Here is a 17386-nt window from a genome sequence, read left to right as displayed (position 1 = left end):
TTGGTTTTATGAAAAGAGTCTCTATATGTCTGGCTTCTTTGATTTCTGTTGTAGGCCATGCAAGATTCTAAGGGTGTTTCACAATTCTTGGTTTTATGAAAAGAGTCTCTATATGTCTGGCTTCTTTGATTTCTGTTGTAGGCCATGCAAGATTCTAAAGGTGTTTCACAATTCTTGGTTTTATGAAAAGAGTCTCTATATGTCTGGCTTTTTTGATTTCTGTTGTAGGCCATGCAAGATTCTAAGGGTGTTTCACAATTCTTGGTTTTATGAAAAGAGTCTATATGTCTGGCTTCTTTGATTTCTGTTGTAGGCCATGCAAGATTCTGAGGGTGTTTCACAATTCTTGGTTTTATGAAAAGAGTCTCTATATGTCTGGCTTCTTTGTTTTCTGTTGTAGGCCATGCAAGATTCTGAGGGTGTTTCACAATTCTTGGTTTTATGAAAAGAGTCTCTATATGTCTGGCTTCTTTGATTTCTGTTGTAGGCCATGCAAGATTCTGAGGGTGTTTCACTCATTTTGGTTCTAAAGGAGTATTTTGATCTAAAACAGTTCATAATGGTATTCCAGGTCTGAAGTGGTTCAGTGAAGTCTTTATTTTCTTTGCAAAAGAGAAAGCAGATAAATCAGATAAATTGTTATCAGCATTTAATTGAAGCATCTGTATGAGATAACTATATGCTTTGCATTGCTTATATCCTTACTATTTACTTGTTGTGTGATATAAATTGGATATTTACAGACAAGTAAAAGACCTGTACTTCAGTGATATTCTTTGATTTATTACTATAGACATGATCAGTTAGTGTGCTTGATGTTTAAAGTGACTTTTGTTGGTGAGGTGTTAACAAGATGAAACAACTCACAAGATTCAATTGTGCATAGCCATCTTGCATTCTCACAACCAAAATACCTCTCCAGTGGCCTAGTGGTTAGAGTGTCCATTCTTGGATGCAGTAGGTTATGGGTTCAAACCCTGGTAAAATCATAACAAAGACTTATAAAAATGGTAATAGCATCTGCCTTGCTTGGTGCCCAGCATTAAGAGGTTAGTATTAGGATTGGTTGGCCTGGCGTCAGGGTAATGTTATAAGGTGGGACATGATGGTACATGTCTGCAGTATGATGCCTCCGTGCTGGACATCACTATAAACTGTCACACTGTAGATATTGCATTGAAATGACTGAAAAAGTGTTAAAGCTTAGTAACTTTAAAAATCCCAAAACACACACACACACACACACACACATATAACTTAAATAATCAATGTTGTGGGATCTTAATAACTTCTAGACCATGATGTAGAGCTACCTAAAATTCAATTTCAAACTTCTCTATCCAAGAGACAGGTGAATCAGGTGGCTTATAATAAACATAACATATTTGCTGTTGTTGTCGTGGGGTTTAACACCATTTTTCAGCACACGATAGGCTATACATGGCAGCCAGTATTAATGGTGGAGGAAGAACCCAGGAAAACCCCAGAAAGAACCACCGACCCACGAGAAGCTACTGGTAAGCTTTCTCACAAACCCACATTAGCTGAATCCAAGACTCGAACCCACGCAGACAGAGGTGAGATGGCAGTGATATGTAATGGAGAGCACTTTAGACCACTCGGCTGCTCGGGGCCCCTAACATATTTGCATTGACTTGGATGAGGCAAGACATGATTTTGTATCCATATTGTCTCAACCTGACTGATCTCAAGGTCATTTATCATTACTAAACAAATCAATTAACCATGAAAGGGAAAGACGTCTCATGTTTTATTTCATACATCTCACACTAGACTGTGTGTTAACTGCTAAATGAGTGATTGGCAAAAAATTTCACTGCTCTGATGGTTTAGTGACAGCTGGGTTTTCCATCTGCAAATTCACTGACCTTGGGTTTGGAGATTAGTGTTAATTTTGAACCATGGTCTGGGCTGATTAGATGGTGGGTATTGAACCTGCAACCTATTGATCATTAATTCAATGCCTTGACTAGTGAATCACCATAGTAATTGCTTTAGATGTGGGTCTGGGTGGTTTCCAAACTGGGTAAGGAAAGACCCATTAATCCATCCTGACTGCACAGATTTACTTGCCTTATAATGATGAGTAAGGGCATGCACTTTTAAGGTGGTTCTTAGAACAGGTTTTTATGAATCAATTTCATGTCCCATTGGATAGGGAGAGATCAAGAGGGAGAATGCTGGTTGTGTAAATCACTTATGCAGAGGAAAGTGGATAAAATTCTTTGTGAGTGTGTGAACATGAAATTTTCAACACTAAGATTATAAATGAGAAGATATACAGCAGTACTGCTCCATCTGTGAACTGGCTGCTCAAACATTATTGTATTATTTTTATGAAACATAACTGTAATTAAGTTAACAATGAGATTATAGTAAATGTAACTTCTTTACAGAGTGGAACTGTTGCTGGCCTACTGAGTTATTATTTTGTTAACTTACTGGGATGGATTTAGACCAGCTGTCTTCTGATTTTATGTTTTGTGTACAGGTAACTAAAAGGCAGACTTCAAAGAGTGTTCACTGCAAATGTAGGGACATCAACCAGTGATCATTTTAGTCAAGAGAATGAAGTCAAAACCTGATAAACGTTTGAAGAAGAAAGCTGATGATGTGTTCTTACTTCAGTTAGATCGGTAGTGTCTGCCCATTAACTGTATGCATATGACATGAGAGAAGAACAGACTTCTAATGGGATAGTGATTGCTATAACTTTGAATTTGAAAGATCAACTCGATGGCCTGTGATAATATTTGTGTCCATCCACTTTGGTTGCAATTAGCTCCATTTGCATGTTGGGTATAGAGACTCACGAGAATGGGATGATTTGTTGTCCTTAACACCTTTCTGTCTTTCTGCATTTTATGGTTGGTATATGGCATTATTATACTCAGGCATTCACACCTATACAGTAAATGTCCTCCATCGCAGTGCATACAATTTGATTTGCATGCATTAATTTTTTTATCCGTGGTTTCAGACAAATAAAGTATTTAAACCACTTTCAAAAATTGAAGTAACTGTCAGAGTAATGTACAATGATGGAATTTTATATTAGCGTAAAGTAATCCTTTATTTGGTTGCTGTACCATCACATCAAAGCTACATATGCATGTTTATTCATTGACAAGCATGATCCAGTAGTTCTACCTTTCATTAAAATCATTCAGTCATTGAGAGTGATGTGTCACCTACTGTGTGTTTGACATGAGCCAGATCCATTCTGTGAGATAGGATTCATGCACAACATTCCTTATATTTTTTATACGATTCTGCCAAAATAAATTGTTCACAAAAAGGAAAGCTTCCTGTCACTTTACAGTGTTTGATAAGCATTACTACCTTGAAACATAGATCAAAATCTTTGAATAAAACTTTAAGAACACTTAAAATACCAAATACCATATATGCTTGCATTTCAGTTAAGTCAAATTGCAAACAACAAAGATCTAGTAATTTTTAAAATTTTTTATATATCTTATAATGATTAGTATATATAATGTACTAAGCTCATCAAGTTACACTGGGATAAATCAGCTCAATTTCAGGAATTGCTTTATTTAATTTTTTAATACCAAAAGCAAGGATGTTTGGTTGACTGGAAACTTATTGTTTTTTAGATTAGACTTATAAGTGATTATATATGGTAGTTTCACAGTTTGTCAGCAATTTTCCTTTATATACCTATATATAGTCCTTGATATGCCTGTATATAGTCCTTGATATACAAGTATATAGTCACTGATATTCCTTTATATAGTCCTTGAAATACCTGTAGATAGTCCTTGAATGATATACTTGTATATAGTCTTTGTTATTCCTTTATATAGTCCTTGATATACCTTTGTATAGTCCTTTATATACCTTTATATAGCCCTTGGTTGATACACCTGTATATAGTCCTTGATATTCTTGTCATCCTTGGTATACTTGTATATAGTCCTTGATATACCTGTATAAAATGGCTGAATAATAAAAAGCAATTAAGAAAAAAGATTTCTAAAATCTGTTGTCCTGTATGAGATGTCTCTTATATGAAGTGTCCAGTTATAAAAGGTTTCAGTAGTTTAAATTAGTTTAATAGTAAATTATCAACACTAAGACATTTCCTTTACTATTTATGAGTGTTTTATATGGCTTCAAACATTATGTTGGAATTTGAGGAGACATTTCTTTTTTGTAAGAAAATTCATGTTTCTCATTGAGGTGTTTAACCACACTAAAAGCATGCCCCAGTGGAAACGTTGGCATAAACAAAATCCCATTAAATGTTAAAATATCACAATGTAAATGTCAGCATGCCTGTATCAAAGCACATTGTAACATATTTTGCTGTTATTATGCTGTTGGAGTTTAAATGTCATACTAGTGATTCCTATTATCAAGAACATTTTCAAATTGATGTCTTCATTTTAAGCTGATTAGAAAGATTGAAAAAGGCTGATGCATGCTGCAAATACTCAAAAGTGTGATCCATTATTTCTTTTCTATTCTGTATTGCGCATTATTGCTGAATTAGAAAATGCAAAATCTGCATTGCCTGATTCATCAACATATTGGACCTATTATTTATTGAGAACAACATTCATAAACTGATTTTCTTAACTTGAATTCTGCTTTGAAAAACACGTTTCCCTATATTTTTTGTCTTTACCTCAGTGAAGTTTGACACTCTTGAGCAGTCCATGGTTGGGGTGGGGGTTGGGGTGAGGGTGGTTATTGCCTCAAGGTCAGATGCTAGTTAGGTATGTGTATCTGCCATTTCATGTCTTGTATATATGTATGTATGTATGTATGTATGGATGGATGGATGGATGGATGGATGGATGCATGCATGCATGCATGTATGTATGTATGTATGTATATGTTGGGGAGCTTACAGTTTTGAAGTGGCGAATCAAGGGCTAAGTCCTCCAGAGGTTAAATAATCTGTTGTACTTAAAAAATTTAAAAATATTCTGTCGTGTTTTTATGACTATAAGGTTGGGATTTTAAGTTTCCAAATTATGACCCAGGGGTTAAGTTCATGGTGATGAGCATGAACCCGAGGGTCAGTATCAGTTGCATGCATTAATTTTTCTTTTCATGTTCAATAAGTGTACAGATAACCTATAAATTTGTCTTTTCATGTCCAGTAAGTGTACAGATAATCTATAAATTTGTCTTTTCATGTCCAGTAAGTGTACAGATAATCTATAAATTTGTCTTTTCATGTCCAATAAATGTACAGATAATCTATAAATTTGTCTTTTCATGTCCAATAAATGTACAGATAATCTATAAATTTTTCTTTTCATGTCCAATAAATGTACAGATAATCTATAAATTTGTCTTTTCATGTCCAGTAAGTGTACAGATAATCTGTAAATTTGTCTTTTCATGTCCAGTAAGTGTACAGATAATCTATAAATTTGTCTTTTCATGTCCAATAAATGTACAGATAATCTATACATTTGCATTTTCCTGTTGAATAAGTGTACATATAATCTATAAATTTGTCTTTTCATGTCCAATAAGTGTACAGATAATCTATACATGTCTTTTCATGTTCAATAAGTGTACAGATAATCAAAACATTTGTCTTTTCTTGTCCAGTACATGTACAGATAATCTATACATTTTGTCTTTACATGTCCAATAAGTGTACAGATAATCCATAAATCTGTCTTTTCATGTTTGATAAGTGTATAATCTATAAATTTAGTCTTTACATGTCCAGTAAGTGTACAGATTATCTATAAACTTGTCTTTTCATATCCAATAGGTGTACAGATTATCTATACATTTGTCATTCCATGTCCAATAAATGTACAAATAATCTATATATTTGCCTTTTCTTGTTGAATAAGTGTACAGATAATCTACAGATTTGTGTTTTTATGTCCAATAAGTGTACAGATAATCTATACATTTTTTTTCCTATGTCTAATAAGTGTACAGATAATCTATGAAGTCAGTTCCTGCCCAGTAAGTGTACAGATAACTTTGGGTGGGAATCAAAATAGTTTTAATTGTTTTGATTTAGAGGCTGAGATTGGGAAGACCTTGGTTTTTTTCTCTATGGTCCCCAGTCTGAGCAGACATTAATCCTGTCTGCATATGTCTAACTTGAATACTGTAATTCAAAGACATTTCAGATGCTTCTATGTCTATTGCATTGACCCCATCTGTACATATTGGACCGCACTCTTGCAAGATTTGTACATTATATTTTTGGAACAAGAAATTTTCAATTAATTCTGTATATTTGTACCATAGTCTATATGTATATATGTGTGAGTTATACTTTTACTTTAGCTTTACAGTTTTAATCATATTGCTACAATTTCTGCAGCACAGCAGTTTATAGTGACATTTAGAACAGAGGCATCATGCCCCAGACACATGGCATCATGTCCCACCTAGTCACATTATCCTGAAACCAGGCCGACCAGTCCTAACACTTAATGCTGTTTGCCTATTAAGGCAGCTGCTTGTACCATTTTTATAAGTCTTTGGTATGACTTGGCTGGGGTTCGAACCTGTGACATCCAAGGCAGATGTCCTAACCACTTGGGCCACCAGAGCAGTCCTATAATATATGCAACTGTATTATTGTCTATACTATGAAAAGAATTTGATTCATATTACCTTTGTTACAAAAGTCAATAGATTTGCATTTTACTTGCCTGGCTAAATGACACTTTTTACTTCTAGGGGACCAAACGTTGGAGCAATGATCTGTTTTTTGGACACCAGCGGATTGCCAGTATGAATCATTCATTGATTGAGTTGTGTACAGAAATCCCTCAAAAGTGAGTATAGCCCTCATTAGTCAATCAACAGTTGAAAACATACAATATATAAAACAGGCATAATCTAAATTTATTTCTATTTTATGCTGATTGTGCTCAGTGGACCAAAATCTAAAACATGTGAGCATGTATGCTGATCCACTGGATTCACTCCTGCAGTGATGTTGCAATATTATGCCAGCATTACTGCTGGTGACATGCTTCTCAAGATCAGTGTCTGTTCTGTAAAAAACAGAACATTATTTCATCCTTGCATTGTGCAGAGAGATAAAATGCATTCATGTTAGAATACATAATTGTTCACACATTGCAATTTTGATAAGATCTGTCAGCCAATAGACAGTCTTCTGGTGGTAGACAGATCGTACATTGGGAAATGTTAATTAATGAGTTCTTTAACTTGTTCTGTGTAAAGTTGTACTGTATTTGTAAAGCTTTTTACCCACAGTAAACAGCATGGACCCAGATCCACAGATCAGGCTGTAGGCTGTTTGTTTTACCTATGATTCCCATTGAATGGCATGGACCCAGATCCACATATCAGGCTGTAGGCTGTTTGTTTTACCTATGATTCCCATTGAATGGCATGGACCTAGATCCACAGATCAGGCTGTAGGCTGTTTGTTTTACCTATAATTCCCATTGAATGGCATGGACCCAGATCCACAGATCAGGCTGTAGGCTGTTTGTTTTACCTATGATTCCCATTGAATGACGTGGACCCAGATCCACAGATCAGGCTGTAGGCTGTTTGTTTTACCTATGATTCCCATTGAATGGCATGGACCCAGATCCACAGATCAGCTTGTAGGCTGTCTGTTTTACCTTTGATTCCTAGTGAACAGTATAGACCCTGATATGACTTGCCATAATTTAGACACAGAATAGGATGTAGCTATTTGTTTTACAGATAATTCCCAGTGAACATCATAGACCACAATATGCCATAGCATAATTTAGACACATATTAAGATGGAGGCTTTGAATAAAAGATCACTTTTTCAACAGAAAAATAGGGCCTATCATCGGTGGCAGTTTTGTGTGATTTAGTATACAATGTGTATGTATTTCTGTCTGTCTTATGGTTTCCTTTTGTCATACCTATATGTTTGAATTATACGTCTTTATAATTTTGTGTATATTTATGTTGTATTGCTAAATGTCATGTATGATGTTAAAGGCAATATAAAAATTATTCCTATTATTATTATTATAACTTTCAGAAGAGATCTTAATTGTGGTACATTTTGGTTAATAATTATTCCGGCATGAAATGTCAGCAGATTGGCCACAATTTAAAGGCTGACATCGATCAGTGTTTTCCTTGCAAAGACTGGCATCTTCTTAATGGGAGTATTATAGTATTCATCTGTTAAATACTTTTATTTTGCTTTTATCCTGCCCCTTTCCATGTTTTCCTTCATCCCCAATATATATAGCTAAAATGCCTAATAAGTGTTTGCACACAATCAAGAGACAGTTGTTTCAGTGATCCAGAAACTAATTATCTATTTATGGCACCGATGTGGTGTTATTTAGCATATATCTAAGTACGTATGTATAGGAAAGAAAATCCAACAAACATACTGGTATCACTTCAGTTTAATAGGCAGCAAAAAAGAACATGTCAAAAGAAAATTTATTAAAACAAGCTATAAATTTTATTGCAATTGAGCTAATTCTGAATATATTTTCATTCCGCTACTCCTAGTATTTCTCCTTCCTTTAGAATCTTACTTTGAGTTTGAAGTATTTTTAACTTCAGTTTTTTTTAGCCTTTCTCTCTTTTGCTTTTCTTTGTCTGTTTTCTTTCTCTGCTGCTTTGTTTCCCCTTGAGAAAGAGAGCCATTTCTTTCTCATAAATTATGCCATCACTCATCAAAAGGTGATGTGATGTGATAGCATGTTTCAACTTTGGCCTTTATGTTCTGTCTGCAATGGTAGTACCAAAAATATTATCAAATTTGGGATTCCATGATACTCCAACATCAGATTTTGCGCTCTTGTTGTCATTACTCGTTGATGACAGTGAAGTATATGGCATTTCTATCTCTTTCTCATTCCCGCCTTCAATCAGTGATGTTCCATTTGCCAAATTGATGAGCAGTGTGCCGACTTCTAGCTCGTCATTGGTTGTACTATCCAAAAGCCAATGATGTATGGAGAATGCTGAAGGTTTTCAACTGCCTCACTGGGTAACTCTGCTAAAATAAGTCCTTCATTCGGTGTTGTTTCAGTATCACTGGAATCCTGAAGTGTCATTGAGGCTGACAGGACCTTTATGACAGAGATTGTGTTACTTGCATTAAATGGAGAAGCTACAGGATCTGAAGTTGTTAAATTAGGGTGGTATGTAGCCGAGACTACTGATTGATGATGCTGTTGAAAGGGCAGGCTGAGGCTGAGGCCTATCATATGGTACTGATGGCAAGAAAGCAGACTGTGGTATAACTGTTCTATTGATTGGGAAAAGACCAGTTCCTTTGTTGAAGCCTCTTATTATGTTGCTGGATGTGAATGCATCTTGCCATGCCAGACAGAATAATCTTGGTGATGTGGCCTTATTGATAAGTAATCCAGGATTGTCTGTCAGGAACTCCATACATACCCTGTTGTAGGCTTTACTGAAATGCCCAAAGACACTTCTATCTAAGGGCTGTAAGTAGTGTGTGGTGTGTGGCAGTAATGCTAAAATATGGATATTCTCTTTTTTTGCCTCTTCTAGCAATCAGTGAGTTCATGCAACCCATGAGAATTGAGGTTCAAAAGCTGTGGTCGATCAAGGTCACAATTCTTCAAGAAAACTCCCCATAACCATTCTTCACCTAAAATATCACACATCCAAGCTTTCTTCTGGAACATCCATACTGTACCAGATGGGGCATCCATGCAGTTAAATGACTGCAAACACTTCTTTGTCAGTCTCCTGGCAATGCACATGGGAGTCATCGCTGTTCCTGCTGCACTGACACAGGCGAGGATTGTAACATTTTCTCCAGAGTTCTACCAATTACACTTCTGGCCCCTTTTCTTGCACACACAGTTGTTGGAGTGTGTTTAAACTGTTTGCCTGTCTCATCACAATTCCATATTAAATGAAGACTGCCATGTAGATTTAAATTTGTTATTATTTCTTGAAGGTCTTGGAAGAAATTATCAACAACTGTGGGGTTCATCATTCTGGCACCTGATGTTAACTTCTCAGGTTTCCTGAGTGCCAATTCAGGATATCGAGCCTATAAACCTGTCTCCTGGAATCCTAATTTTAAATGGTGTACTAATTTTTATTCTGTTGCATAATTGGCGGTCTTCATCAACAGCTGCTTCTTGGTAATCCCAAATCCTTTTGACAATGCTTCCAGTGACTTCGCAACAATGCCTTCTTTAACCTTTGCGGGTATATCCTGAGGTCGTCCTGGTTTGGACCCAGACAGGTAACAACCAGTTACATGGTCCACTAAGGTAGTTTTGGGGATTCCATTTTTCAAGCTGGTTTTCCTATAGCTCAACCTGGCTCTTATTGCTGATAGAGTGGTTTCTAAATCTATAATGCATATTCTTTTTCTTCATCTGGTTTTTCTTTGGTATCCTGCAAGAGTTTAAGCTTATATATAGATAGACAAAAACAGTCCTATACATACCTACCTACCTACCTACCTACACATATATATATATATATATATATATATATATATATATATATATATATATATATATATATATATATATATATATGATCAGGCTGTTAATTCATTGATCAAAGTTGATTCATTGCTCTGAGTGTCAGCTTCTTGATGTATGCATACAACCGAATGAAAAGCCTAAAAGTTTTTATCACATGCAAGACTGGTTGGAATTACCCTTGGTATAGGAAAATATCATGGGTAATTCCGACCATTTTATTTCTTTGGAAATATTTGAAAAATATAATTAATTGGATATATAGTTAAGTTTAGATTGCAAAGATAAAACTCTGTGAGGAAAAATCAATGATGTACATTTATAATATGATAATACAATCCTGGTATGGGAATTGTCCAGACCAAAATCTTCCTTGATGAAACGTGAAATTTCCCACTTGTAACACATTACTGGAATAGCATGTGACATAGCTTTGCATTAGCACGATCACGCAATATTTGGTGCCATTAGGGTAACCACTCCAGGTTACAGAGATGCTTTTCTTTTTTGGTACTTGTTAATTTGCATCAGATATTTACTTCCTGTATGTTTGATATTATGATCATGAAAGTGAACAGGATCATCCTGGTGGTCGGAATAAGATCCATTTACCCTACTGGCTAATCCTCTATATTGCCACCATGGTGCTGTTTTAGAAAATATTGATATTTCTGCTCCTTGCGGATGGATATTTATATCAACATGGGGTTTTCACCAGTATAGTCTTCTTATGATACGTAGTTGGTTCTAAATGAAAATGGTGCCAGTCATACTTTGAATATTGCTGCCACAATGGCTGTCTTGAAATCTTACTGTCACGATGCTCCCTGAATGGATTATCATTATGACAAGGGGCTTTCAACAAAAGACTGTCCATGATGGTTGCTTTATATGACATGGGGGTTTTCAACAAAAGATTGTCCATGATGTCTGCTTTATCCTAATTAAAATGGTGCTAATTTGACATCCAGTATGTCCACCACAGGCTGCAGCTAGTTTGAAAATCTTGTTATTGCTGAAGAATTTTGAAATAGTTTTATCTTGAATTGTAGGAAATTCTTTTAGCCCATCAGAGTGTCTTTGCTTTCAAGGGATTCTTGATTTCCAAGTTTCCAAATAGCTTTAATATCTAATTTTTTCTGTAATTTCATACTAAATTCAGATACTTAGAAATTGATCCAGACAGACTTCATAATATAATCAGAAAATTTCAGCCATTGTTTTAATGATTCTGCCATATTTAAAGACAAAATCAGTCATTATAAAGAAAAGTTTCACGAAGATTTTAGGGCGTGTTGGCTACACCTGATTTCAAGCACCTGCAGATTACAAAACCTGTTATTGCTTTCCTCCTCTCCCATTGAAGGAAAGATTGATGCAAAAATCTGCACTATTACTTTAGTTATTAAACTAAAATGTATTATATTGAAAGATTAGGGGTGGGGAAATGTCCTGAAATTAGTGTATGGTGATGTGAACTTTATGTTTTCACCTTTTTAGGCAAAAGGACAGATTCAGATGTGATTAATCTGCATAAGTCACCTTTAGCATGGACATAAGGCTTCTGAAACATTTTAATGTTGAAGAATCTTTCATAAATGTTTTATTTTTTTATGTATAAAAATTCCCAATTCCATGAACACCAGAGCCAATTTTGAAAATGGTAGAAATATCCTTGCTTCATATACAGAGTACAATATTTCATTGCAAACGACTATCAATTAAAATAGAGACTCACTGATTTCTAGGGTTTCCGAATCAAGTATGAAGGTTTTATGTCAGTGTTAAGTTCCTCTTTTTAAATTTTTTTGGACATTTCTTGCATAATACAGTTATCAAACTTGACAAGTACATTCAGTTGGAAGACTAATATTCATAATGTTAAAAATTGGTCATGGTGACCCACTTTTCTGGCTCTCTAATAATTACTGATTTGTCTATTTGTTTAATATAGAACAACCATGACAAATATCATTATGGAAAATCCTCATTCTTTTTGTAATTCTTTCAGTTCAGTCTGTGAGGAAGATGTATGGTTGGATTCATTTGCATTTGGCAACCATTTTTAAAGTCATTATTTAACTACCATATTTACTCGCTTGCAAGATGAGACAAACTGCAAACTGCACAAACCTAGATCTACCTTTGCATGATGTGTAGGCAGATCTGGGTCTGTGCACTTTGTATGAATAATCAGTAGAACAAAGAAGATAGACCCAGATCTGCATGCTCATTATGCTATGGTAGATCAGGATCTTTGTTGTTTGCAGTTTATCACGACTAATACACGAGTATTTATGGTAAATCTCTTTCTCTTCATACTGTTATAGCATTTATATGTGTGTTTGCAAAGGTTGGATGTAACAGATGAAATACTGCGGCCATTCTTGGAGGGCTGGACACTGCAGCAGGTCATTGATGCCAAGAGGCTGTTTATATGTGACCTACATCTTCTGGATGGCATAAAACACAGGGAAGGCTTCTATGTAAGTATTTGTACTAAATATTTACTGGATGGTTGATGAATAGAAAAATGTTGCTGTCAAGTGTTTCAAGTTGCTGTGTGTCATCATGTCACATTCTTTGGATCATTGGGTCAGGCTTGCTGTGTAGAAGAAAGCATGCAATTACAATGGTAACACCACTTGGTCTTTTCCCTCTCACTCAGGAAGAAAAGACAAAAAAAATGATAGATGTGATGGATGATACGTTAAGCTAGAGTAGTGTTAGGATTGAAAAGGATGCATTCTCATCGTGACTTCATCTCTTTCTCCTACCATATATACTCTCATATAAGTTGAGTCAAATTGTAAACAGCAAAGATTCTGGTTTGCCATTGCTTAATGCACCTGCAAATCAGGGTCTGTATTGTTCTACTGATTACCTTTAACAAACTGCACAGACCCAGATGTGACAGAAGATCTATGTCTGTGCAGTTTGCATTAGGACTTATCTTATAAATGAGTATGTATGGTACCATATTGTAATATACACAAAAGTAGTTTTGAGTATAGTTCTTGATAATATCAGATTTCATCAGGAGTTATATTCTGTTAAAAGAAACCTGATAATAAGGATATCCTGGTCACATGTGATTGGTTGATAGGATGATGACATCATCTCATGAATATGCAAATTTAGCACTTAAGCATCATAAACCCTACTTATGAATACCTACTTATGAATACCTCTCTTGTAAGAGTGGGACTTTACAGATTGGATTCATTCAAATTCTTTTATTTTTGTACATATCAATATATTTGTTGTTTTGCATGAAAAAGCTTTTTCCTCAATACTGACAGTTACGGATTGGGGAAGGGGTTAGCTCCCTTAGATGAATCAGTGTTCATTTTATCTTGGATTAATAGTATGTACTGATCTACAAAAAAAGTGAATTTACATAACTTTATAGCAGCCTTCTAAAACTTTCATCAAAGAAACAATCTATTGGTGTTATCCCAATGACTTTCCTAATTATGTCAAGAGTAACTTGGTCATGCAGCTTTTTGATTGATTCAGCATTTACTAAATCTGCCTGACTTTTAAGAAGACTTTCGGTAAGCCTGTATACCATAGAAATTTTTGGGCCGAGAGTTCTTGCTAGCCTCGCTGAACCTATTCTAGTTCTTCCACCAAACTTTGACAATAACTTAAACTTTATTAGCCATGGGACTGCTGAAATCATGAAAATAACTAGACCAACAAGGAGGTGCAATGGCTCAGTGGTTAGTGTTTCAGGCTAATGACCATAAGGGTGCAGGTTGGAATTTTACCAGTTGACCAGTCTGGGTCAGCTACCATGGTGTGTCCTTGGGCAAGGCACTTTACTTTGTTGGCCTTGGCATTTAAAATAACCTACTTGAATTGCAGTGTCATGAAGCATCAAATCATAAACCAAACCAAAACTAGTCCAACAGGAAATGGAAATTGTGTTAGCCTTGGACTAGGAGACTATTGCTAATTTTGATCCCTGTATTACTTCCATCATTGGGTGCTTGATAACAGCAATGGTGTTGTCTGGACATACTTGCATACACTTGCCTCGTGTACAGTCATATTGAGGGTTGACATTGACTGTGTCAGGAAATCAACTATTAAACACAACTTACTGCTACAAATTTTTTTTCTATAGTGCCGGATTTCTCACTTTTAGAGTCAGATTAACAACATAAATAAGTAAGGATATGTGTTTTACATTTATTTCAAGCATATAAACTCAGTGCTGCTCCATATGGTACAGTATAAATTGCTCCATAGGGTATAATATTAATTGAGTGCTGTCGCAAAAGGTACAATATTAATTGAGAGTGCTGCTCCATTGAGTACAGTATAAGTTGGGAGTGCAGCTCCATAGGGTACAATATCAGTTGGGAGTGCTGCTCCATAGGGTACAATATCAGCTGAGAGTGCTGCTCCATAGGGTACAACACTGAGAGTGCTGGGTACAGTATAATTGTGAGTGCTGCTGCATATGATATGATATCAATAGAGTGCTTCTTCACTGGGTACAATATCAATTGAAATTGCTTTTCCATAAGATACATTATCAACTCAAAATGCTGCACCATAGGGTATAGTATTAATTGGGGTTGCTTCTCCATAGGGTATAGTATTAATTGGGTTGCTACTCCATAGGGTATAGTATTAATTGGGAGTGGTACTCCATAGGGTATAGTATTAATTGGGGTTGCTTCTCCATAGGGTATAGCATTAATTGGGAGTGCTACTCCATAGGGTATAGTATTAATTGGGGTTGCTTCTCCATAGGGTATAGTATTAATTGGGAGTGCTACTCCATAGGGTATAGTATTAATTGGGGTTCTACTCCATAGGGTATAGTATTAATTGGGAGTGCTACTCCATAGGGTATAGTACTAATTGGGGTTGCTACTCCATAGGGTATAGTATTAATTGGGAGTGCTACTCCATAGGGTATAGTATTAATTGGGGTTGCTACTCCATAGGGTATAGTATTAATTGGGAGTGCTACTCCATAGGGTATAGTATTAATTGGGGTTGCTTCTCCATAAGGTACAATATTAATTGGAAGTGCTACTCCATAGGGTATAGTATTAATTGGGGTTGCTACTCCATAGGGGATAGTATTAATTGGGAGTGCTACTCCATAGGGTATAGTATTAATTGGGGTTGCTACACCATAAGGTACAATATTAATTGGAAGTGCTGCTCTATAGGGTACAATGTCAGTTGGGAGTGCTGCTATAGGAGGTACATTATCAAGAATGTTGCTCCAGAGGGTACAGCATTAGTTGTGAGTGCTGCTTCATAGGGCAAAAAACATCTTTGCAGGCCAAGGTTCCGATATTATAATACTATCTACACCTTGGCATATCCAGCATATATTTCTGTGCTTCAGGTCTGTGAATTTTGATAGATGTGGCAGCAAACTACCATACCTAATCAGTGTTAAGTTTGTCAAATTTGAACACTGTTCCTACATGATAAAGACAAGTGGAGCACACAACTTGAATGAACTGATAAATAAGCAATGTTCCACTGCTGGTCCATGTTTGTACAAATACCTTTCACTCAAATACATCCGGAACAGCTTCCCTCTAATACATAGTCATACTTTTGATTTAAACTTACAAAGTATTCTTTTTAAATCAGTTGCCTCCACCATTTCCAGCCAATGTAAAATGCACCGCTGTTACACACTCTTGGTTTTTGGCATTAGATACTTAGGTAGGCAACTCATAAAATCCAACAGATGTCACTAGGACAATACACTAAAATCTCTGTTTGATCTGCAAAGGTATGGAGGAGGTTATCATATTGGAACCTTGGCTAGTGAAGATGAGGGCAAAATATCAAGTGAGTACTGCTCCATAAGGTACAATATAAATTGAGTACTGCTTTATAAGGTACAATATCAATTAAGTACTGCTTTATAAGGTACAATATCAATTAAGTACTGCTTTATAAGTTACAGTATCAATTAAGTACTGCTCCATAAGGTACAATATCAACTGAGTATTGCTCCATAAGGTACAATATAAATTGAGTATTGCTTCATAGGGTACAATATCAATTGAGTACTGCTTTATAAGGTACAATATCAATTGAGTACTGCTTTATAAGGTACAGTATAAATTGAGTACTGCTCCATAAGGTACAATATCAATTGAGTATTGCTCCATAAGGTACAATATAAACTGAGTATTGCTTCATAGGGTACAATATCAATTGAGTACTGCTTTATAAGGTACAATATCAATTGAGTACTGCTTTATAAGGTACAATATAAATTGAGTACTGCTCCATAAGGTACAATATCATTTGTGCTGATTGTATCCCCAAAGAGGCTTAATGACACTTAATTTATTAATCATATGTCGATTTAGTTATTAACACCCCCATCTGTGACTAGCTAAAACAGACATTGTTTATACAATCGTTGGTTACAATATGGTCTGCTACTTAGTTTTTCCACACACATGACCACGTGATCAATTGATAAATTTAACATACCACTAGAATTTGACCAATCAGAGATTGATACATTGACACACCTCCATACTTGGGTAGGTGAATCTGTGTTATCCAACTGACTGTATTTCCATATGCGATTTTTAGATTATTTTGTTTTGGACAGAATTTTTTCAGATTGTCGAGACAAGTTTTATACTAATTTTATACTTTGGTCCCCGACTTTGATTTCCAGATCCCAAATGCAAATTTCTTGATTAACAGAGCAAATTAACTTTTAGGAATTCCATTCCTGTTGAATGATGTCCAGATAACGAGGCTTCTGGATAAACGGAGTCTGGATTAATGAGGCTCCTCTGTATTTTTATTTTAGTTATAGTGCAATTATTGTTGTTGTTGTTGTTGTATGTTTTAACGCCATTTTTCAGCACAAGATAGGC

The 17386-nt window shown here is 35.5% G+C and overlaps 1 protein-coding gene across 3 annotated transcripts in view; it reads left to right on the top strand.

Annotated features, from left to right (window-relative positions):
- LOC149796766 (allene oxide synthase-lipoxygenase protein-like) overlaps positions 1 to 17386 on the top strand; it is a 175918-nt gene that overhangs the window by 100545 nt on the left and 57987 nt on the right. For all 3 annotated transcript variants that reach the window (XM_089961422.1, XM_089961424.1, XM_089961423.1), the window contains exons 4-5: positions 6718 to 6815; positions 12850 to 12982. In XM_089961422.1, the coding sequence (XP_089817548.1) occupies positions 6718 to 6815; positions 12850 to 12982 (231 nt within the window). The remainder of the gene's footprint in view (positions 1 to 6717; positions 6816 to 12849; positions 12983 to 17386) is intronic.

This window comes from Sinohyriopsis cumingii, chromosome 6 (assembly GCF_028554795.1).
Source record: "Sinohyriopsis cumingii isolate HCF-2022 chromosome 6, ASM2855479v2, whole genome shotgun sequence".
In the NCBI taxonomy this organism is placed as follows: domain Eukaryota; kingdom Metazoa; phylum Mollusca; class Bivalvia; order Unionida; family Unionidae; genus Sinohyriopsis; species Sinohyriopsis cumingii.
This window is presented reverse-complemented; position numbering and strand designations above follow the sequence as displayed.